The sequence below is a fragment of the Nycticebus coucang genome, chromosome X, assembly GCF_027406575.1.
Source record: "Nycticebus coucang isolate mNycCou1 chromosome X, mNycCou1.pri, whole genome shotgun sequence".
In the NCBI taxonomy this organism is placed as follows: domain Eukaryota; kingdom Metazoa; phylum Chordata; class Mammalia; order Primates; family Lorisidae; genus Nycticebus; species Nycticebus coucang.
The window spans coordinates 92,764,227-92,788,947 of NC_069804.1; the positions used below are offsets into that span (position 1 = coordinate 92,764,227).

The window sequence follows — 24,721 nt, forward strand, 5'->3', positions numbered from 1 at the left end:
ATGGAAGTTCACAAAATAAGACAAATAGAACTCTACCACACTTATCAATTCTCTCAATACATGTCCATGGCCTCAACTTACCACTGAAGAGCCACAGGCTAGCTTATTAATAAATAAAAAAGCACAAGCCATCCACATGCTGTCTACAGGAGACCCTCCTAGTCTTGAAGGACAAATGAATACTCAGGGTTAAGGGATGGAAAATAGTATTTCAAACAAATAGAAATCAGAAGAAAAGAGGGGTTGCAAGCTTATTGGCAGATACAAGTGGATTCAGAGAAACTAAAGCTAAAAAAAAACAAACAAACAAAGATGGTCACTTTATACTGGTCAAAGGAACAATACTAAGAAAACTTACCAATTTTCAGTATTTATGCACCCAACTTAAATGCTCCCAGATTTATAAAATAAACCTTGATGGGTCTGAGCAATATGATATCCCATAACATCATAATGGTCAGGGACTTCAACACCCCTCTGACTAAACTGGACAGACGGTCTAAACCGAAACTAAACAAAGATACAAAAGAATTAAATGTGACCCTAGAACAAATGGGATTAATAAACACAGAACACAACATCCCAAAGTTAAAGAATATACATTTTTCTCATCAACCCATGGTACATACTCCAACATCACCCACATCCTTGGATATAAATCAAAACTCTACAAAATTAAAAGAATGGAAATTATAACATGTATTTTCTCAGACCACAAGGCAATAAACGTGGAATTCAACTCCAACAAAAACGGTCATTCTCACACAAAGACATGAAAATTAAACAACCATATGCTGAATAATAGTTGGGTTCAGGAAGACATAAAAGAAGAAATTGTTAAATTCCTCAAATAACAACAATGAAGACACAAGTTACTAAAACCTGTGGGATACAGCAAAAGCAGTCTTAAGAGAGAAATCTAATGCATTAGATGCCTCATTCAAAAAACACAGAGAGAGCATCAACAAACTCATGAACCATCTTATGGAAGTGGAAAAAGAAGAATGATCTAATCTCAAACCCAGCAGAAGAAAATAACCAAAACTAAAGCAGAGATTAATGAAATTGAAAACAAAGAATCATTCAGAAAATTAACAGAACAAAAAGTTCCTTTTTCAAAAAAAATAAATAAATAAATAAAATAGATGAAATTTTACCCAGGTTAACTATAAACAGAAATGTAAAATCTCTAATAACCTGAAACAAAAATGATAAAGGGAAAATGAAAACAGATGCCACAGAGATACAAGATATCACCTCTAAGTACTATAAGAAACTCTACGCCAAGAAATTCAATAAAGTGAAGGAACTAGATCAGTATCTGCAATCACATCTTCTGCTTAGCTTTAATCAAGAAGAAATAGATTTCTTGAACACACCAATTGCAAGAACTGAGATGAAGGAAACAATAAAAAATCTTCCAACAACAAGTGCCCTGGTCCAGAGATGGCTTAACATCAGAATTCTATCAAACCTTCAAAGAAGAGCTTATACCTATACTGCAGAAAATATTCCAGAAAATTAAGATGTAAATAATTTTCCACAACATATACTCTGAAGCAAACATCACCCTAATACCAAAACCAGGAAAACACCCAACTAAAAAGGAGAACTTCAGACCAATTTCAGTAATGAATATACATGTAAAAATTCTCAATAAAATTACAGCTTCTCATAAAAAAAATCATTCAGGGTGGCACCTGTGGCTCAAAGGAGTAGGGCACTGGCTCTTTATACTGGAGGTGGCAGGTTCAAACCTGGCCCCCGCCAAAACTGCAAAAAAAATTTAAAAAAATCATTCATCACGATTAAGTTGGTTTCATAACAGGGATGGAAGGCTGGTTTACTATACGCAAGTCTATAAACATAATTCACCATATCAACAAAAGCAAAAACAAAGACCATATGATCCTCTGAATAGATGCAGAAAAAGCAATCAATAAACTTCAGCATCCTTTTCTAATTAAAACTCTGAAGAATATAGGCATAAGATGGCACATTTCTTAATCTGATCCAAGTTGTCTATAACAAATCCACAGCTTATGGTATACTGAATGGAGTACAACTAAAAGCTTTTCCACTTAGAACTGGAACCAGACAAGGTTGTCCTCTATCGCCACTACTATTATAATCATGCAAGAGAAGGAAATAAAGGGCATCAAAATGAGTGCAGAGAAGTTCAAACTCTAGCTCTTTGTTGATACGATCTTAATACTTAGAGAACCCAAAAGACTAAACCACAAAACTCCTGGAAGTGATCAAAAAATACAGCAATGTCTGAGAATATAAAATCCATATCCACAAATCAGTAGCCTTTGTATATACTAATCACAGCCAAGATGAGAAACTAATCAAGGGCACAATTCCCTTCACAGTAGCTTCACAAAAAATGAAATACCTAGGAATATACACAACAAAAGTGAAAGACTTCTACAAAGAAAATTATGAGATCTTAAGAAAAGAAATGCCAGAGGATATTAACAAATAGAGGAACATCCATGCTCATGGCTGGGAAGAGTCAACATTGTAAGTATAAATGTCTGACCGTAAGAAATAAATAAGTGAAGTGATGGTTATGTTAATCAGTTTGGTTTAAGTATTCCACATTGTATATCTAATTAGCACACTGTACCCCATAAATGTACACAGTTATGATTTAATAAAAAAAAATTTTAAAGGGCAGCACCTGTGGCTCAGTGGGTAGGGCGCTGGCCCCGTATACCGAGGGTGGTGAGTTCAAATCCAGCCCTTAGCCAAACTGAAACAAAAAAATAGCCGGGTGTTGTGACAGATGCCTGTAGTCCCAGCTACTTGGGAGGCTGAGGCAAGAGAATCACCTAAGCCCATGAGTTGGAGGCTGCTGTGAGCTGTGTGACGCCACGTGATAAAGTGAGACTCTGTCTCTACAAAAAAAAAAAAAAAAAAAATTAAAAAGAGTCAACATTTTGAAAATGTCTATACTACCCAAAGCAATCCATAGATTCAATACAATCTCCATTAAATACCATCATACTTTCAAGTGTTAGAAAAAATAATTCTTCATTTTGTAAAAAAACCAGACAAAGCCCCGTATAGCCAAGGCAATTCTTAGTAATAAAACCAAAGCCAAGAGCATCATCCTACCAGACTTTCAGCTATACTACAAGGCCATTGTGATCAAAACAGCATGGAATCTCACCTCAAATTACAATTATTAATATGTGGAAATAACCTAAATGCCCACCTACCCAGGAATGGATTAACAGACTGTGATATATGTATACCATGGAATATTATTCAGCCTTAAAAATGATGGAGACCTGACATCTTTTATCTTAACCTGGATGGATGTTGAAACACATTCTTCTTAGTAAAGTATCACAAGGATAGCAAAGCATGTATCCAATGTACTCAATACTCGTATGAAGCTAGTAGAAGATATAAGATGCTCCCCCCCCACACACAAAATCAATTCAATTCAAGATGTGGGAAGGGGAAGGAAAGAGGAGGAGGTGAAGCAGGGAGTGGGATGGGTGTGCTCCCACTTAATGGTCGCGATGTAAGAGTATGAGGCACACCTTCTGGCTTCTGAAGGAACACAACTAATCAAATAAAGAAAATTCTCTTGATCCCATTAGTATTTCAGGCCCAAACTCTTATATCAAGATCAATTATTGAAAATTTTATGCATCTATATAATTTATAGTATATACAATTTACTTTTTTTTATATACAAAATCTCACTCTGTTGCCCTGGGTAGAATGCAGTGGCATCATAGCTCACAACAACCTCGAACTCTTGAGTTTAAGAGACCCTCTTGCCTCAGTCTCCCAAGTAGTTGGGACCACAGCATGCACAACAATGCCCAGCTAATTTTATATATACATATATTTTTAGTAGAGATGGGATCTTGCTCTTGCTCAGGCTGGTCTTGAAATCCTGAGTACAAGCAATCCACCTGCCTTGGCCTCCCAGAGTGCTAGGATTACAGGCATGAGCCAACATGCCTAGCCTTTCCTTTTACCAGAGGAAATAACTGAAAGGAAATAAATGAAAAAAGTGAAACTATTTATAACAAAGATGGCAAAGTCTTAATATTTTCATATATATATATATATAAAATCAGCTATAAGAATACCATAAAGACCCAACAGACGGGTAGGTAAAGAAAATTAACAGAATTATGTATAATACACTGAATCACAGAGAAGGTTCAACTTTTATCAGGAAATTCAAGTGAAAATAATGAGGCACAAATTTACAACTAATAAACTAGCATTTTAAAAAAATTCTAAACACTGGGCGGCGCCTGTGGCTCAGTGAGTAGGGTGCTGGCCCCATATGCTGAGGGTGGCGGGTTCAAACCCAGCCCCGGGCAAACTGCAACAAAAACATAGCCGGGCATTGTGGCGGGCGCCTGTAGTCCCAGCTACTTGGGAGGCTGAGGCAAGAAAATCACGTAAGCCCAAGAGTTAGAGGTTGCTGTGAGCCGTGTGATGCCACGGCACTCTACCCGAGGGCGGTACAGTGAGACTCTGTCTCTACAAAAAAAAAAAATTAAAAAATTCTAAAAATTAATGCCAGCAATTACTACTTTAAACTGGTGTACACCTTCATTTCTAGAAATGCCATACAGTGAAAACATAATCCATTTAGAAAATAATTTGGCAATACATTTCAAGTGCTATAAAAATATGCACATCCAATACCCTACCACTGGGAGTATTCATTCATTCATACAATTATTCTTAATGATTAGTAAAAAAGAGTTAGATGTACAGAATGTTTAATAAAATTCTGTTTATAATACCAAAACCTTAAAAAAAAACTTGAAATTCCAGTATTGGCAGTATGGTTAATTAAATTATGGATTATTTGCTAGACTATCATGTAAGATTAATAATTACATAATAAAAACAAGCAGGGTGTAGTGGCTCACACCTATAATCCTAGCATTTTCGGTGGTCAAGGCGGGAGGATCACTTGAACTCAAGTGTTAAAGACCAACCAGAGCAAGAGGGAAACCCTGTCTCTACTAAAAATACAAAAATTGGCTGGGTACCCATGCTCAGTGGTTAGGGCACCAACCACATCAACCACATGCACCAGGTCTGGTGGGTTCAAACCTGGCCAGGGCCTGCTAGAACAAAAATAAACAAATAAATAAATAAATAAAATTAAAATACAAAAATTAGCCAAGCATTGTGATGAGGTGCTACTGGCCAAGTTGAGGCAAGAGGATTGCTTAAAACCAGGAGACTGAGGTTGCTGTAAGGTAGGCACTCTAGCCTTGGCAACAGAGTGAAACTCTGTCGCTAAACAAAAAATAATCCTATGCCTGATATATTCATTATAGTTACATAATTGCATCTCTACTGTTAAACTTTTGAAATTGCCATGACTTCAAAATTAAAGTTTTAGTATATATAATTAATTACTTATTTCAAAAGCACCATAAAGGTTAAGTAATTGCCCCAGCCTTTGTTTACTACAAAATTAAACCTCACTATGTCACGAAAGTAAAATGGCAATAAAGCTCTAACTCTGGAGTTGCAAAGAGATGGGATTTAAGGTATGTATATACACAAATGAAATGGTATATTGACATTATATCAACAGAAAAGAAGCCATATTTTGTAAAATAATTTAAGGAGGCTTTTTCTGAGCCAAATTTGAGGACCCTGATGGGGAGCCACACCCAAGACGCTTTGAGCAAGTGGACTCGTGGTGGTGGGGTTACAGTTTTGTTTTATACACTTTAGTGAGACAAGAATTACAGGTGAAATCATAAATCAATATATGGAAAACATACATTCCTTTGGTCCAAAAAGCTGGGACAATTCGAAGTAGGGCACTTTCAGGTTATAGGTAGGTTTAACAATTCTTTAGCTGACATTGGATGAAAGAGTTAGGCATTGTCTAAAACACCAGGAGTCACCGAAGAGAACTGCTTAAAAAAAATTGAGGACTTGCAGTTACATCTTGCATAGCCTCAGGCCTGTTAATGAGTCACAGATGGCATCTCTAAAAAGGGAAGGGGCATGATGAGGTATGCCTCATCTCCTTTCTCACAGCTAGCAACTCAGTTTTAGGGATCCCCTTGGCCAACAGAGGGGTCCAGTCGCTGATGGGGGGAAGCCCTGAGATTTTATTTTAGTTCACAATCACAAAGTATTAATATATCTCTGTATTGGTCCACTAAAGAGTGAGATTCTACTCATGTGTGGGAAGAATAAAGACTGTATAAATTTGTGTGATAAATTGTGGCTGTGGACTTGGAGCTTGCCAAATGAACTTCGCTTAGAAATTGTTATAAAATATGAACTTTGGAAAAATGTTCAGACTTCTATCTTTAAAAAAATCTGGTTAAAACAAGGCAAGAGGCTAGGAATGGTAGCTCACACCTCTAATCCCGGCACTTTGGGAGTTTGAGGCAGGGAGATTACTTGAATCCAGAAGTTTGACATCAGCATGGGCAACTTAGTAAGATGTTTTCTCTACAAAAAAATCAAAAATTAAATATTATCAGAGTACAGTGGTGTGTGTCTGTAGTCCTAACTACTCAGGAGGCTAAGGAAGGAGGATCCCTTGAGTCCAAGAGTTTAAGTCTTCAGTGAGCTATGGTCATAATATTGCACTCCAGTAGTGATAGGCGGAGACCATGTCTTCAAAGAAAAAAAAAAGGCAACCAATCAACATAATTTTATTTTTTTTTAATTGAGACAGAGTCTCACTTTGTTAACGCTGGTAGAGTGCTGTGGTGTCACAGCTCACAGCAACCTCCAACCTCTGGGCTAAAGTGATTCTCTTGCCTCTGTCTCCTGAGTAGCTGGGACTAATATAGGCACCCGCCACAATGCCTGGCTATTTTTTTTATTTTTTTACCAGGCCAGAGCTGGGTTCAAACCCACCAGCCCTGGTGCACATGGCCAGCGCCCTACCCACTGAGCTTCGGGTGCCACCCCAATAAACATAATTTTAATCAGAATAAAAATGATATCTGCTTCGTCATCCATTGTTGTTAAAGGGTAGCTCATAAACAAAGTCATTCAAGATCCCTGTCCTCACGGAATTTACAACCTACTGTGCCAATCTTTTATCACCCAATTTCAGGAAAAAATAGGATATTTCAATGGGGCAAAAGTTACCTCCAAAAAGTTACACAGCCCTCTAAATAGGTTTTTCTAACAAAGTCTGTAGTGATGCTGATACTCTGCCAAGTTTGGGAGCCACCAAGTCTAATCTGAACTCTTTCCCCTGTTAATTATCTGCTCTGTAACATACTTGGCAGATGGCCATTCAGTCTCTGCCTAAACACTGCTAGTAAAGAGAAGGTTATTATTTCTCAAAAGTGGCCAACTAATTTGTTGAGCTGTGTTAATTTGGGGGAGACTATCTTTAAGTGAGTTGAATTTTCCTCTCTATAATTACTAGAGAGTCTTCATTGGGAGACACATTAAAAAAGAAAACAGTACCATGAAGTAGTTAAAGATACCTATCATTTGTACTTTTTGTAATCTCTCAACATTATGAGGTCTCTTCTACATTACTCACAGTCATAATTTGCAGATATCTCGCTTCTCTATCATCTCAAGAGAAACAGTCCTTCACCATAAATACTATTGTGGTAGCTTTCTTTTCAGACTTCTCTAGTCCATCAGAGTCTGAGACTCTTTAAAAAACAATAACTGAACAAAATATTCCAGTGGTCCAATCAGTAAAGCATTAATAATTCTACTTCAGGTTTCTGTATCTCTTCGTGTTAGTTTTTAGTTCACTTGGCCACATTATACCTAATATTTATAAATATTCTGCCCAACTTTTAATGCTTTTTCTTAAAAATTACTGATCACTTCCTACTTTATGGACTTTTTTTCTATCTTACTCCTGTTATCCTTCATCATATTTTTTTAAACCGTGTATTTTTATCACTGTCCCTAACAAACAGAAAAATTAATGTGTTTAGGTTTAATTTCCTATGCTTTCTCAATATCAATTATAAGTAATAATGAACAATAAAAGGGAGAAAGTTAAAGGCCATAGTTATTCTACAAAAAGCCTTCATTATATCAAGAACATCAAAGAATTATTAAAACTAAATGAAATTCATATAAAGGTTCTCATGAAATTGGTCATTTTTTCTATTATATTTAAATGCTACTGAATTAAATTTATAAATTAAGAATACGGAATGCTATTTAGAAAAAAACACAAAATCATAATTTGAAGTATAATATACAATGGATATTTAATACACCATTTTACATATTTAAATTCCTTTTCTTTCAAAATTAAAACATGGAATATTACCAGGGTGGCGGGTTCAAACCCGGCCCCAGCTGAACTGTAACCAAAAAATAGCTGGGCGTTGTGGCAGGCGCCTGTAGTCCCAGCTACTTGGGAGGCTGAGGCAAGAGAATCGCCTAAGCCCAGGAGTTGGAGGTTGCTGTGAGCTGTGTGATGCCATGGCACTCTACCAAGGGCCATAAAGTGAGACTCTTGTCTCTACAAAAAAAAAAAAAAAAAAAAAAAAAAAAAACATGGAATATTGTAACCCAAATTAACAAAAGTTCAAACTAGACTGAGACTTTATTCACAAACTCTTCTATAATAGATTTGCTGTTCTTACTCTATGGCATCCCAAATCATATATAGGGTGTCCATAAAGTTCACGTGCAATTTTAAATTGCACGTGAACTTTATGGACACCCTGTATAAGGATGTAATTTTTTTTCTTACTTTACTCTTTTCCTCATTGGCTTATCCATTAGAAAAGTGTCTAATTATTTTACAGAAAAAATTACCAATAACCTGTTTAAATCATAGTTTTTTTTTTAATTTTTATATCATTTATTTCCCAAATCACTTTGAGTCTTGAGATCATATATAAAACTTCTATTTTAACAGTGTTAACAGTTTTTAAAATTCTTATTACAAAAGTAGAATGTATTCACATGACAAGAAAATAATTCAAAGATATATAAGAAAATCTTCCCTCTTCTTTAATTACCAGCCTGACCCCACCCCAATTCCCTCTCCCAGGAAGTAACATGTTATTAGCTTGATACATGCCCTTCCTCACATTTCATGTTCTTTATATAATAGTAATGTTTTTTTCTTTTTTATTATTATTAAATCATAGCAGTGCACATTAATGCGATCATGGGGCACCATACACTGGTTTTATAAACCGTTTGACACATTTTCATCACATTGATTAACATAGCCTTCCTGGCATTTTCTTAGTTATTGTGTTAAGACATTCACACTCTACATTTACTAAGTTTCACATGTACCCTTGTAAGATGCACGGCAGGTGTAATCCCACTAATCACCCTCCCTCCACCCATCTTCCCCCATCCTACCCCTCCCTCTCCCCCTTCCCTATATTTTTAGGTTATAACTGGATTATAGCTTTCATGTGAAAGCCATAAATTAGTTTCATAGTAGGGCTGAGTACATTGGATACTTTTTCTTCCATTTTTGAGATACTTTACTAAGAAGAATATATTCCAGCTCCATCCATGTAAACATGAAAGAGGTAAAGTCTCCATCTTTCTTTAAGGCTGCATAATATTCCATGGTGTACTAGAGAAAAGTATATTTTAAAACATTCATCCAGTGAATACAAGATACAGTAATTTAACATCTTGACATAAAAGCTTAGTACTAGACCCCTAAATACCGTAATAATTAATGTTAAAGAAACCTTTAAAATGACTCTTAATAACAAAGATTCTCAAAGACAACAAATACACTTTTTTATACTAAGACTACTTTATTAGTAAAACAGCTTATTCTCACAATAGTTGAAGACCAGTCTGTTCTCCTAAATTCAATCACATCAAAACACCTAAGTCACTAAGCAAGAAGAAACGGAAGGATCATTGCAAATACATCACTTGTATGAAAAATACCCTGAAGTACATTCCCTTCTATTATCTTCACAAAAGAAAGACAAAACTTTATTAGACTGAAAAAAGCTTAGGAAGCCAATGCTGAAACATCCTGAAACAATAATTATGAAATAGTGTTAAAAAAAAATGTTAGAAAATACTAACATACTAAATAATTTAAATATTGAGGAAAGCTGAAAAGTGGTAATCAGGTATAAAATATTTGTCATTTATACAAAGTTTAAAGTTTTATTTTTACATACTTAATAAAAAAATTTGAATTCGATTTCTTAAATATCTTTAGAGTCTTCGCTATTTGTTAATCTATCCAAAAATGGTTCCAACCTAGAATTAAAATGAGAGCTTTTAAATAAAATCTTATATTTTACATCACATTATTTCTTTTTAGGACACAACTATCAATAGCAAAAACCAAATTCAAAGTGCATTATAAAAGCCCATTTGTGGAGGAATCATAGGTTCAAGTAAGCAGTTGACTCAACCACATGAAGAGATATTTACCCACAGGTACAATTATAAATTTAATATTTCTACTCATTTTCTATGTACTTGTAAATTTTTCATTGGGATTTACTTCTAAAATGTAACTCAGAACCACACACAGTGGCTCACACTTAAAATCCCAGTTACTTTGGGAGGCTGAGATGGATCACTTGAAGCCCAGGAGTTCTGACTAGTCTGGGCAAGATGGCAAGGCTCTGTCTCTACAAAAAATAAATAATGAATACTTAGAAACCAGAATTAAAAACACACTATCATTTTCAATTACTCCAACAAAAATTAGATACTTTTGATAAGTCCTTAATGAAGCATGTGCCATACTGTATGCTGAAAATTACAAAATGGTGACAAAATACATCAAAGACCTCAATAAACAGAGACATACTATGTTCATGGATTAGAAGACTTGACATAGCACATATGCCAATTCTCCCAAATTAATTTATAGGTTTAACATAAATCCTATCAAAAGGCTTTTGTAGACCTAAGAAGCTCATTCTACTTTTTTTTTTTTTTTGAGACAGAATCCTACTCTGTTGCATGGGATAGAGCATCATCCCCCTAGCCTAACTTAAAGCAACCTCAAACCCCTGGGCTCAAGCAATCCTCCTGCCTCAGCCTCCCAAGTAGCTAGAGCTACAGGTGCATGCCACCATGCCCAACTAATTTTTAAATGTTTTTACAGAGATAAGGTCTTGCTATGTTGTTCATGCTGGTCTCAAGCTCCTGACCTCAAGCAATCTTCCTGCCTTAGCCTCCCAGGATGCTAAGATTACAAGTATTCATAAACCACTGCACCCAGACCCATTATTTCAAAATTTATAGGGAAAGGCCCTGGCCCAAGAATATATCAACAGAAGACAATGTTGACAGAGAAGAATAAAGTAAACAGAATTACTCTTCCCACTATTGAAGTTTACCAACAGCTACAGGCATCAAAATGGTGTGGTATAGGTGAGGAAATAAACACACAGGTCAACGGAATAGAAGGCAAAAAATATATCCACACAAATTTTCTTAATTGATTTTTATAAAGCTACAAATCATAGTCAATGAAGAGAGAATATCTTTTCAATAAACATTCCTAAAGCAATTAGACATCCATAAGTGAAAAACAATGAACCTTGACCCAAGCCTCACTCATAGAACTTAACTCAAAATAAATCATGGAATTAAATATAAAACATAAAACTATCACACATTTAGAGAAAAAGACACAGAAGAAAATCTTTAAAATCTGGGGCTAGGCAAAGAATTCTTAAATGCGATAACAAAAGAATGGTCCCAATAAAGGAGAACTAATAGACTGGATGGCATCAAAAGTAAAAAGAAAAAAAAAAAAACTTGTGTTGGTGGCGCTTGTGGCTCAAGGAGTAGGGCGCCTGTCCCATATGCCAGAGGTGGCGGGTTCAAACCCAGCCCCAGCCAAAAACCACAAAAAAAAAAAAAAAAAAAAAAAAAAAAAAAAACTTGTGAAAGCCCATGTGTAAAGGAAGAAATGATAAGCTACAGACTATAAGAAAGTATTTTCAAAGGACATCTCCAAAGGACTTAGTAGTACCTAGAATACATGAAAAACTCTTACAGCTTAACAATAAAATTAAAAACAATCCAAACTATATATACATATATACACATACATGGAAGGTACCAGAAAAATGTATACATATTTAAAGAGATTAGCTGGAAGTAAAATCAACCAATTCCCCCAAAGTGTACAAACTGCTGTAAAATGAATTATACATAGCATGTCTACATACACTTGACTAGCAACAGTATCTTCAATTCAACTTTTGAAAGTTTTGAGATAAAATACAAAAATTAAGAAATATAAAATCGGGTGGGGCCTTGGTGTGTGTCACACTTTATGGGGGCAAGACATGATTGCAAGAGGGACTTTACCTAACAATTGCAATCAGTGTAACCTGGCTTATTATACCCTCAATGAATCCCCAACAATAAAAATAAATAAATAAATAAATAAATAAATAAATAAATAAATAAATAAATAAATAAAAAGAAAGAAATATAAAATCCACAGGGACAGAAACAAAGCCCTCCTAGTAACATTGATAAGCTGAGCAAGTTGAAACTTGCAAGGGGGAATCAGAAAGGACCCATCGACTGTTTCTTATAAGTAAAAATAATGGACTATAACCCAGTCTGCCTCAAAACTTTCTTAGTGACCTATGTATATAGATAACATCTCTTAACATGTGTATATGCTTCTGGCACCCTCTGTGTGTATGCTCACAATAAGTAAGCATATAAAAAGTTATCAACATCAACAACTGTAATGGCTAATTTTACCTGTTAATTTGATGAGGCCATCAGTATCCAATGTATGTTTCTATTTTCTTCTACAGCCAGGGGGATTCATGAGTCTAAGAATGAAGGGGTGGAAATAGGAGTGGCACCACCTACTATTACTCCTAATAACCAACTAAAAAAATTTGTGCTTCCTGTTACAGCAGCCTTCTGCTCTGCTGGCCTAGAAGTCTTTGTTCCAGAGGGAGGAATGCTTTACGTAACAATGATTCCAATGAAATAGAAGTTCAGAATGCTGCCCAACCACTTTAAACATTCAATGCCTCTAAATCAATAGGAAAATAAGGAAGCTATCAAATTGACTGATCCTGATGAAATTATACTGCTACCCCATAATGGAAGTTAAGAAAGCATATGCTTGGAAGACAGGAGTTATTTTGGAATGTCTCTTAGTATTACTACGATTAAGATCAATAGAAAACCACAATAGTCTAACGCAGGAAGAACTACTACTAGCTCAGACAGATCAAGAATGAAGGTTTGAGGCCAGGGACTGTGGCTCACACCTATAATATTAGCACTCTGGGAGGCTGATACCAGCAGATTGCTTGAGCTCAGGAGTTAGAGACTAGCCTAAGCAAGAGTGAGACCCTGCCTCTACCAGAAATGGAAAAACTAGCCAGGTGTTGAGGAATGCACATGGAGTCCCAGCTACTCAGGAGGCTGAGGCAAGAGGATTGCTCAAGCCCAAGAGTTTGAGGCTGCTGTAAGCTATGGTGCCATGGCACTCTACACAGGGTAACAACAGTGAGACTCAGTCTCAAAAAATAAAAAGAAATAAAAAAAGAATGAAGGTTTGGGTCATTTACCTTAACAATTCTGGGTATGGAAAAATGGGTTATTAAATATCAACTATAGCCTTGTCAGCATTTATAGAACTGAGGACTGTAATTGTTACAACTCTTCTTTTTATTTTGTTATGTTTGCTGTATGAAGTAAATTTATTTGCTTTATCATGTAATATTAGAGGCACAACATTTTGATAACATTGTTTGATGTTAATTTTACATTATAATATTTATGTTATAAACTATCATGAAGTATAAACATCACTCAGGAACTTTCTCTACTCTTCCAGGGAAGGAGTTAATGTATTTCATTTGTACAAAAAATAACTGCATCATGTTAGGTGGCATTATGACCTTGTCATTGTCTTTATTTTGAGATTAAGTGTGGTTTAAGGAAATGTGTGCAGGTGCCAAGTTGAGAAGTGATAAAATTATGATGGTTTTGTGTGTCACTTACACTGGGCCACAGTATGTCCCAATATTTGGCTAAATATTATTCTGGGTATGTCTGTAAGTGTGTTTCTAAATGAGACTAATACATGAATCAGTAAACTGATTAAAACAGATTGCCCTCTCCAATGAACAAGGTGAGCCTCATTCAATCACTTGGAAGCCTGAGTAGGACAAAAGGCATGTTAAGTGAGGATGTACTATCTCTGCCTATTTTCAACCTGAAACATCTGTCTTCTGTACTTGGGGTGGAAATTACACCACCACCACTTCCAGGTCTTCAGCTTGCACATGGCATATCATGGGAATTCTCAGCCGCCATAATCATATGAGGCAATTTTTTATATCAATCTGTCTATCCATATATCCTATTGCTTCTGTTTCTCAGAAAAACCATGACCAATAAATATGGTAGCCATAAAGGAAATGCAAATTAAAATCATATTTAGATAAAATACGGCACACCCATGAGTAAGCCTAAAATTAAAAAAGCTAAAGCACAAAATGTTGTCAAGGATGTGGATAAAGTGGTCACTTGTACCTTACTAGTAAGTGATAAAATAATACAACACTCTGAAAAACAATTTGGTAGTTTCTGAAAACATTAAACATTTAATTACCTTAAGATACATAATTGTACTCGTAGGCATTTATCCCAGAAAAATGAAAGGATACGGTCACAAAAATCTTATATGTCAATGTTCATAGCAGCTTTACTTATAATAGTCCAAAACTGGAATCAGGCCCAGATATCCTTTAACTGGTGCATAGTCAAACTGTGGACCGTCCATATCGTAAAAAAACAACTCAGCAATAAAAAGGAATGAATACTGCCATATGCAATAACTTGGATGGATGTCCAAGGAGTTAATGCTGATAAAAGAAAATTACATACTTATAACTTAATTTATAAAACATTTTTGAAATGAAAAAAGAAAAAAAAGAAAACATTGGACGGTGCCTGTGGCTCAGTGTGTAGGGCGCCAGCCCCATATACCAAGTGTGGTGGGTTCGAACCCAGCCCCAGCCAAACTGCAACAAAAAAAATAGCTGGGCGTTGTGGCAGGCACCTGTAGTCCCAGCTACACGGGAGGCTGAGGCAAGAGAATCATGTAAGTCCAGGAGTTGGAGGTTGCTGAGCTGTGACACACCACAGCACTCTACCGAGGGCCATAAAGTGAGACTCTGTCTCTAAAAGAAAAATAATAATTATAAAAAATAAAAAGTAAAAAAAAACTATTAGAGGAAGGAGGTTAAGCAGGAGGAAGGTACATGTGGTTATAAAAGGGCAACATGACTAATACTTGTGGACAAGAAACTCTTTATATTGACTATGGTGACAGATACATAAGTAATACAACTGAATAGAACTTGTCTGAATAGAACTTGTACTCACACACAAATGAGTACATGTAAAACTCACGATATGTGACATGACTTTAAGCAATTTCTTGAGCCTTAAATTTACACCAAATTTCTCCCAGTTTACTATCCTGGCATCATTGTTGCTGCTATTCCTTTAGCAGTATGCCTATCTCTGCCATCAGCATATTTATTCTCCTTGGAGACACTGACTAAAATCACCTCATTGTTCATGAAATCTTTCTCAATCAATTCAGCCAAAAGTGAACTCTCCTGCTTTTACAGCATACCTGTATTAGTTACTTGTATACATGTCTTAGTTAAGATTATAAGCACTTTGAGGATAAAGGTTAATGACTAACCTATCGCACACTGACCTACTTCAGTCCCATGTAAGCAAAAGGCACTCAGGTATTTTTTTTTTTTTTATTGTTGGGGATTCATTGAGGGTACAATAAGCCAGGTTACACTGATTGCAATTGTTAGGTAGAGTCCCTCTTGCAATCATGTCTTGCCCGCATAAAGTGTGACACACACCAAGGCCCCACCCCCCCCCCTCCGTCCCTCTTTCTGCTTAGGTTATTTGTTTAATTAACTAGTTTCACCCCTTCAAAGTATCCAAGTATAATTCCTATTCCTTCAAGGCATAAATTTCTCTCTTAAAATCAGACAAGCTTCCTTCTTTGTCCTTTACAGATATCCTCCTACCTGGAAGGTTCCATTTCTCAAATTATAATTAACTCTTCAATTTTAATCTCAAAAGCCATTTATTCCTTAAAACTTTTCCTTGTTTCTCTTAATCAGTTTCATCTCTCCCTCCTGTAATGCTTACTACACTTTGTATTTCACTTAAATCACCTAGTCTATGTTCTAGACTATAATATTATTCTGGCATCTGTCTACCTTCTCAATCGAAGAGTAAATTCCTTGGCAGCAACAACTGCCCTAAACACTTTGAAAATGGTTTGGAATGTATTCTGTGCTCAAATATTTGCCGAATCAAATAAACTCTATTTCTAAAAAGTTAATTAATTTTGATTATCATTCAATCTTCCAAGCTTGCTGAGATACAAATTCCATAGACTAAGTTTTATAGGGAATGTTGATAAAATACATAATTCTTTTCGTATAATTTCCTCTGCCTCTAAATCAGGATTGTCTAACCTGTGGCCCACATGCCAATTTTGTGAGAACATTTTTTGCTTATGTGTGGTATCAGATATTACAAAAAGTACACAGAACTTTTTTTTTTTAATTTTGCTAATCAACTTTCATCAGTGTTTGTATATTTAATGTGTGGCCTAAGACAACTCTTACTTTTCCAATGTGCAGCAGGGGAAAAGAAAAGGTTGGACACTCCTGTCTAAATCTTGCTTTTTTAGTTTCTTATATTGTTTTTTGACCCTGACACACACTTGTTTAAAATGCTGATGGTTCCTTCAAATTTTATCTAAGGCTCTCTTCTCCATCTTCACACTGTTCCTGAATAACCTTACCTAACTATATACTAATTACTGCCAAATATTTATCTCTAACCTTGATCTCCTCCTTAGCTCTATACCTGCATTTTCAACTACCTAACAGAGACCCAGCACTTCCTAGCTGAATGTACCACAGAAGATTTCCTAAATCAAGTTATCATTCCATCACAAGTTTCCTGTATTTCCCTTCCTCAACTTTGTGACGAACAGATTATTTGTACTTTCTTTTTTATGTCCCATACCCAATAAAACTGTATTAATTCTACCTCTAAAATCTTGCTACATTAATCCAGTTATCTCCATCTCTAGTTGCTATCATCCCTATATTCATCATTTTTCCATCTATACATACAATAACAGTCTCCTCTGATTTCCCTGCCTGCCTTCTCCACTTTCTTTCCTCTTCAATTTATTTCATATTTTACCACCTGAGTTACCTTTTCAAAATAAAATTCCAGGGTGCTGGTCCCATATACCAGAGGTGGTGGGTTCAAACCTGGCCCCGGCCAAAAAACTGCAAAAAAATAAGTAAAATAAAATTCCAATCATACAATTTCCTATTCAAAAACATTCAATAGTTGGGCAGTGCCTTTGGCTCAAAGGAGTAGGGGGCCGGCTCCATATAGCAGAGGTGGTGAGTTCAAACCGGACCCTGGCCAAAAACTGCTAAAAAAAAACATCCAATGGTTCTTCTGGGCCTATATGATAAAATCTAAACTCATTTATCATGTAGAGTAAGGGCTGGCAAACTAGGTTCATGGGCTAAACATAATGCAAAACCTCCTTTCCTAAACAGTTTTACTGGAAAACAGTCATGCCCATTCATTTACATATTATCTATGGCTGCTTTCATAGTAACAAGAATTGAGTAGTTGCAACAGAGACCAAATGGCCCAAAGGCAAAAAACATTTGCTATCTGGTCCTTGACATGAAAAGTTTGCAGACCCCTGGCATGGAGTATTTGAAAAACAACTGGGCTCCTAGATCCCTTTCCAGTCTCAACACACTCACAAACTCTATGCTCTTACTATATCAAACAGACAATTGTCTTCCTAATTAAAAAAAAAAAAACTGGCTGGGTATGGTGGCTCACAAATTTAATCCTAGCACTCTGGGAGGCCGAGGCGGGTGGATTACTTGAGATCAGGAGTTTGAGACCAGCCTGAGCAAAAGCTAAGCCCTGTTTCTACTAAAAATAAATAAAAAATAAAAACTCAGGCAAGAGGCTTGCTTGAGCCCAAGAGTTCAGGGTTACTATGATCTATGATGACACCACGGCACTCTACCCAGTGAGACTCTGTCTCAGAAAAAAAAAAAAGAAAGAAAGAAAAAAAATTACTCATTTTTCAAGGGGATGTACTTCATTCAGTTGGAAGTTCATAGTATATTGAAAAAAATGATGGCTTTCACTAATTCCAACCATATTCTCTTATTTCATATTTAAAACACACACAACAAAATGAAGGCTATGATTCTAACCACAAATCAGAGGCTATAAAATTTGGGAAAGTGATAGCAAATATGTGTACTATAGATATCTCAGAGCACTTAAAATAGTTGATAAGATGTTCCATTATGGCAACTAGGAAATACGTATTATTTACTTTGCTGAGGTAATTGTGTGAAAAAAACACTGGAATTAGAGTCAAAGGACTTAGGTTTGATACTTAAGTTTACATATTAAAGTAAAGCCCACCATTATTGCATGAACTATATAGTCTTTTTATGAGAATTATTCAAACACTATTTTTTATTTGAATCATTATCATAACCCATATTATCAGCAAGTGTGATCCAGAATCATAATTACAAATTACATTTGCATAACACTTTAAAACCTATAAAGTAACTCCACAGGTATTTTATTTGAGTTCACAGTAATCCTGTAAGATTTGAAGGCAAGTATTTTCTTCACTTAGAAAATTAGGAAATTAAGGCCCACGGAAACTAAGCATCTTGCCTACAAATGGCAGGGCCTAGGCTCAATCCAGCTACTCTTATTTCATAATAGTTCATAGTCTTTCCATTTTTAAACACTATTTAAGGAAATTTTAGAAAATACAATGTACTGTGATTCTGATATAGGAAATAACTTTTGAAAGCAAAAATTCTACATTATATCCCTCAACCTTACCTCCACCTACAAAACACTTAACACAATCAGCAGAGACTCTAGCTTCTATCAAATTGGGTTCTACTGAGGCCAGATGCAGTGGATCACACCTGCAATCCTAGCACTCTGGGAGGCTGAGGCAGGTGGATTGATTGATCTCAGGAGTGCAAGACCAGCCTGACCAAAAGCGAGATCCCCAACTCTACCAAAAATGAAAAACTGACATAAGAGGATTGCTTGAGCCCAAGAGTTTGAGGCTGATGTAAGCTATGATGCCATGGCGCTCTACCCAGGATGACAGAGTGAAACTGTTGTCTTAATAAATAAATAAATAAATAAACAAATAAACAGGGTTTTACTGAAAAGCTCATCAAGATCCGAAGAGTATTCCAAGATGGTCACATCAGTTGTTAGACTACCAGACCACTAGCCACTAGTAAATTCTCTAGCTACACTAGAAAACATTTAGTGTAGATATCATATAGGCATGGAAAAAAATAAATGATTTTCAATTTGACAAACAAAGAACACCCAGAAAAAAATTCTTAAATCAAATTAATAAAAAATTGTTGTAAGATAATCACATGCTTTTAAAATATTTATAAGATTAAATGTTGAAAGAGTCAAAAACCTATCTGGGAATGAAGAATAGATTATCAGCTAGGACTGAAAAAGAAAAAACTGCAGCCCTGCAATTAATCAGGCTTGGCAGGACAGATGAAGATAAAATCAGCAAAAAGTTAAGAGGAAATGTTGCTTTACTCATGAACCAGTTGTAAAATATCATCAAGGACCCCCACTTGGGTGATTAATTACTGTTTACTTACCAGTTATGGCCTCAGACCCACTTTGCTATTTTCATTTTTTACCACAGGGAGATAATAAATTCCTAAACTGCTCTTGCTTCATGATAGCTCCCCAATCCCTAGTTAATTCCTGCTTTTTCCAAATTGACGCAGAAACAGGCAGAATCTAGAACTGATCCTGGCTTCCTCAGACCCTTAGAATTCTTTAATGTGATCCATACTTTACAAAAGAGACTTCCCTTATTCCTCTTAACCAGAGGTCTTCCATATTTCCTCAACAGTGTACTTGCTCACTATTAGTCTGATTTTGTCAGACTATTGGCCAACTCGTGGTGGTCTTGACTGATTATGCTTTAACAAGAAAATTTATTTTGAATTACTCCACAGATTAAGCAGTTTAGCACTGACTAAAGCCCCCTCTAAAAACTCTCCCCAAAACGCCTTAAAACACAGATTTTATGGTAAGTAGTATTTCTTGTAACATAAGCAGAATTCAGTGTTGAATTCTACTTCAGTGTTGAATTCTGCTTATGTCACAAGAAATATTCTGATCAATAATGCTAAGAGATACAGAACTTAACCAAAGGTAAGAAACTCGTGTCTGCTGGTAAAGAAAGTTTATGATCAACTTGGTAATTAGCTCTACATAAAACCAGAAGTGTACAAATTGGTAATATGATCTGATTTTTATATCTTTTTTTTTCTTTTTTGTAGAGACAGAGTCTCACCTTATGGCCCTCCGTAGAGTGCCGCGGCATCACACAGCTCACAGCAACCTCCAAATCCTTGGGCTTAGGCGATTCTCTTGACTCAGCCCCCCAAGTAGCTGGGACTACAGGCGCCTGCCACAATGCCCGGCTATATATGATCTGATTTTTAATACAAATGACTTACAGATAAAATTCCCACATATAATCTAATAATAGATTACATACAATGTTTATAAAATCCTTATGTAACTTCCTAATTTTTAATTTTAATACACATTATGTAAAAATGGAATATTTCAATTTTTTCTATAAATGGCATTAAAATGCAAACCAAATTAATTGTTTTAGCCATAAGTCAAGCTAATTTTGTATACATGGAAGCTACATTTCATGTGTTGCATGATAAAAAATGACTCTATTGTGTTTTGAATTTTAAACAACCCAGGACATTTAAAAGTGCTGTGCTACCAATAAGGATCTGGAAAATATAAATCCAGCTATAATAGAGAATGTCAATCCAACTTTGCTAGGCTAGCCTTATCACGGGAATAAAGGTGAAAGATAATGTTTCAAAATAATGTTCTAGGAGGGGGAGACAAGATGGCGGACTGAAGCCAGCTTTCAACAAAGGCTCCCGTCCAAAAGGAGAGTTAAGGGACAGGAATTTAGTAAGTATCCTGGTGGACTTGAGCCTCACCAAGAGAGAAGGCTGAAGAACGCACATCAACACCGCTGAGGCAAGTTGTGATCACAAGGACGCAAACAAAAGGTACAAAATCCACCACCAAGCGGACCGGAGTCCCCCTCCCCCATGAGACCGGCTCAAGAGCCCCACAATTGAACAAGCGGGCACAAATTAAAGGCCCTCCCACTACACTCCATGGGAGAGACCTTCTAAAAACTGGACCTACCTCCCCTACTGGGGTGCCGTGGCGTTCTCCTGCCGGACATAGGGCTGAATAAAACTTTGGGAATCCTTTGCCGGCAACCCTGAATCCCCGGCGCTCCCCTCCCGCCCACTGAGGTCTGGAGGCCTGTCCCCCAGGACTTCGGATCCTTGGGTGATTTCTCAAGGACTCCTCAAGGGGAGTGGACAGTCCCCGAGTTGCGACTGGTCAGCATTGACTCTGAGGCGCGCAAGTGAGGAGAGGGCACTGGGCTGAGGGGGAGTCACGCCTCGCGGCACTTCCCTGCGGTGCAGTGCACCAACCCTCCCCGGGCACAAGACTGAATAAGACTCTAGCTTCCCCGCTGAGAGCTGAGAGCCCCTACTCTCACTCGGGGTCTGAGGGCCTATCCCCCAGGAGTTCGGCTCCTTGGGTGATTTCTCGAGGGGAGTGCACAGTGCCTGAGCTGCCTCAGGTCAGCGCTGACTCTGGGATACGTGAGCTAGGAGAGAGCACTCTGCTGAGGGGAAATCAAGCCTTGGCGGCACTTCCCTGCGGTGCAGTGCAGGAGCCCTCCCCGGACCATAGTATTGCGTAAAACTGAATGAAACTCTAGCTTCCCACCCCCACTCCCAATTGGGGTCTGGGGGCCCATCCCCCAAGGGTTCTGATTCTTGGGGGATCTCTTGAGGGGTGTGGACCCAGCACAAACTGCGGCCGCTCAGTGCTGACTCTGGGGCGCGGGACAGAGGAGAAAAGGGTCGCCTGAGTGCCCACACCAGAGCAGCAGTTCCCTGGAGGTAGATCAACAGCTGTTTTTTCTTTAACAGCAGAAGGCTCACTTCTGGATATTCTGAGGCCACACCCCCTGTCTCCCTGGACAACCAGAGGAGGCCACCGGCGACACAGCTCACAAACCCGGGAAGCTTCCAGGGCGGGGCCGACCCAGAGAGGTGTTCAGACACAATTCTCCAACAGCAAAGACGTTTGAACTCAAAACAGCCCGTCTTCTGTAGGCGACGACAGGAACAGAGACAGAACCTCACAAAGTTGTCTGTTCTGTTCTGTTCTGTTGGCAGCATCCATCAGGGACAGCGCTAAGCCTGAGTGAACACCTCCTTCCCATCACCTGCATCAAACACTCAAAGATGTCAGGCCCCATCTCCTCCTGCTAGATAGTGGCAGTCTGCGGGGGCCTGGCAGACTTCCTCGCGATTCAGGCAGGTGCAAACGCCTGGAGTGTCTGTTCACTGCAGGCAACTGGGTTAGCCATCTGCAGAGATACCAGTGACTGGGTCCGACGGAGGGGCAAAGTGGGGAAGGAGACGTCAACCTTCCCAGACTGCTCTGTTTGCTGGGTGGCTCCTCCTGACTCCACGCTGCACTGGGGTGAGCCGTGTCAGAGGAGTCACCAGGCCCCTGTGATCCAGTTCCCAGAGACCTCTTGAACCCTTCCACCCGAGACAAGTGCCGATTGAGACAGTTGATTCGGAACTTTTGAACTGGGCTAATAGACTGAGGACTTTTCAGGCGGTGCCCTGGGTGTACGATTGTAGGAAGGTTTGATTCTCCTTTTCCAACTGGGGCCAGAGGTGGGCAGGCGGGGTGACTTAATTGCTGATTTTTCCACACAGCTGAGACTTCAAGCCAGAGTAGAAGTTGCAATAGGATCGAACAGAAACCAGCTGAAAACAAGACAGAACCACTTTGCTCCACCACACCAGACAGGGCCCCAGTTTCTCAGGCCACAACACTGTACGGGCCCTCGATAAAACCCCAGGGGAAAAACCAAATGGAGTAAACCATGGGGCGGAATCAGCGGAAAAACTCTGGTAACATGAATAACCAGAATAGATCAACCCCCCCAAGAAAAGATACGGCAGATGTGATTGAAGATCCCATTCATAAACAACTGGCTGAGATGTCAGAAGTCGAATTCAGAATTTGGTTTGCAGACAAGATTAATAAAATGGAATTAGGAATTCGAGGAGAAATTCAAAAATTTTCTCAAGAATTTAACGAATTTAAAGACAAAACCACCAAAGACTTAGACACACTGAAACAAGAACTTACAGCCCTCAAAGATATGAAAAATACAGTAGAATCCCTCAGTAACAGAATGGAGCAAGCAGAAGAAAGGATTTCTGACATTGAAGATAAAGTCTTCGAACGCTCCCAATCTCTCAAAGAGGAAGAGAAATGGAGAGCAAAAACGGATCACTCACTCAGAGAACTCTCAGATAATTCGAAAAAAAACAACATAAGGGTTATAGGAATTTCGGAGAACGATGAAGTGGCTGCCAAGGGCACAGAGGCCTTTCTACATGAAATTATGAAAGAAAATTTTCCAGACATGCCTAGAGAATCTGAAATTCAGATAGCAGACAGCATCAGAACCCCAGCACGATTCAACCCCAATAAGCCATCTCCCAGACATATCATAATTAGCTTCACTAAAGTTAACATGAAAGAGAAGATTCTCAAAGCAGCCCGGCGAAAGAAAACTAGAACGTACAAAGGTAAGAATATTAGAATAACTGCAGATCTCTCTGCTGAAACTTTTCAAGCAAGAAGAGGCTGGTCATCAACTTTTAATCTCCTAAAGCAAAAAAACTTTCAACCCAGGATCTTGTATCCAGCTAAACTGAGTTTCATCTATGATGGAGAAATTAAATACTTCAATGACATTCATATGTTGAAAAAAATTGCCATAAGTAAACCAGCTCTTCAGGATGTTCTCAGACCTATCCTCCACAATGACCAACCCAATCCTATACCACAAAAGTAAACTCACTCAGAAACTTTGGATCAAACTCCAACTTCCACACTGGCGAAAGGATTAAAAATGTCCACTGGACCTTTGAAAAACTCGATACCCAAAATTCCACCAGACTTATCAATACTCTCCATCAATGTGAATGGCTTAAACTGTCCTCTAAAGAGGCAAAGGTTAGCTGACTGGATACAAAAACTCAAGCCAGATATTTGTTGCATACAAGAGTCACATCTCAACTTAAAAGACAAATACAGACTCAGGGTGAAAGGATGGTCATCCATATTTCAGGCAAATGGTAATCAGAAAAAAGCAGGTGTTGCAATTTTATTTGCAGATACAGTAGGCTTTAAACCATCAAAAGTAAGGAAGGACAAGAATGGTCACTTCATATTTGTTAAAGGTAATACTCAATATGACGAGATCTCAATTATTAATATCTATGCACCCAACCAGAATGCACCTCAATTTAGAAGAGAAACTCTAACAGACATGAGTAACTTGATTTCCTCCAGCTCCATAATCGTTGGAGATTTCAACACTCCCTTTGCAGTGTTGGATCGATCCTCCAGAAACAAGCTGAGCAAAGAAATCTTAGATTTAAACCTAACCATCCAATATTTA

At 37.6% G+C, this 24,721-nt stretch overlaps 1 protein-coding gene across 3 annotated transcripts in view; it reads right to left on the reverse strand.

Moving 5' to 3' along the window:
- BRWD3 (bromodomain and WD repeat domain containing 3) overlaps positions 1 to 24,721 on the reverse strand; it is a 157,274-nt gene that overhangs the window by 102,218 nt on the left and 30,335 nt on the right. Inside the window, exon 7 of one of the 3 annotated variants that reach the window (XM_053580307.1) lies at positions 6,431 to 6,477. The exons of the other annotated variants lie outside the window; for them this stretch is intronic. Within the exon in view, the coding sequence (XP_053436282.1) occupies positions 6,461 to 6,477 (17 nt within the window). The 3' untranslated portion in view covers positions 6,431 to 6,460. Of the gene's footprint in view, positions 1 to 6,430; positions 6,478 to 24,721 lie in introns of those variants that run through there. 3 annotated transcript variants of the gene reach the window in all.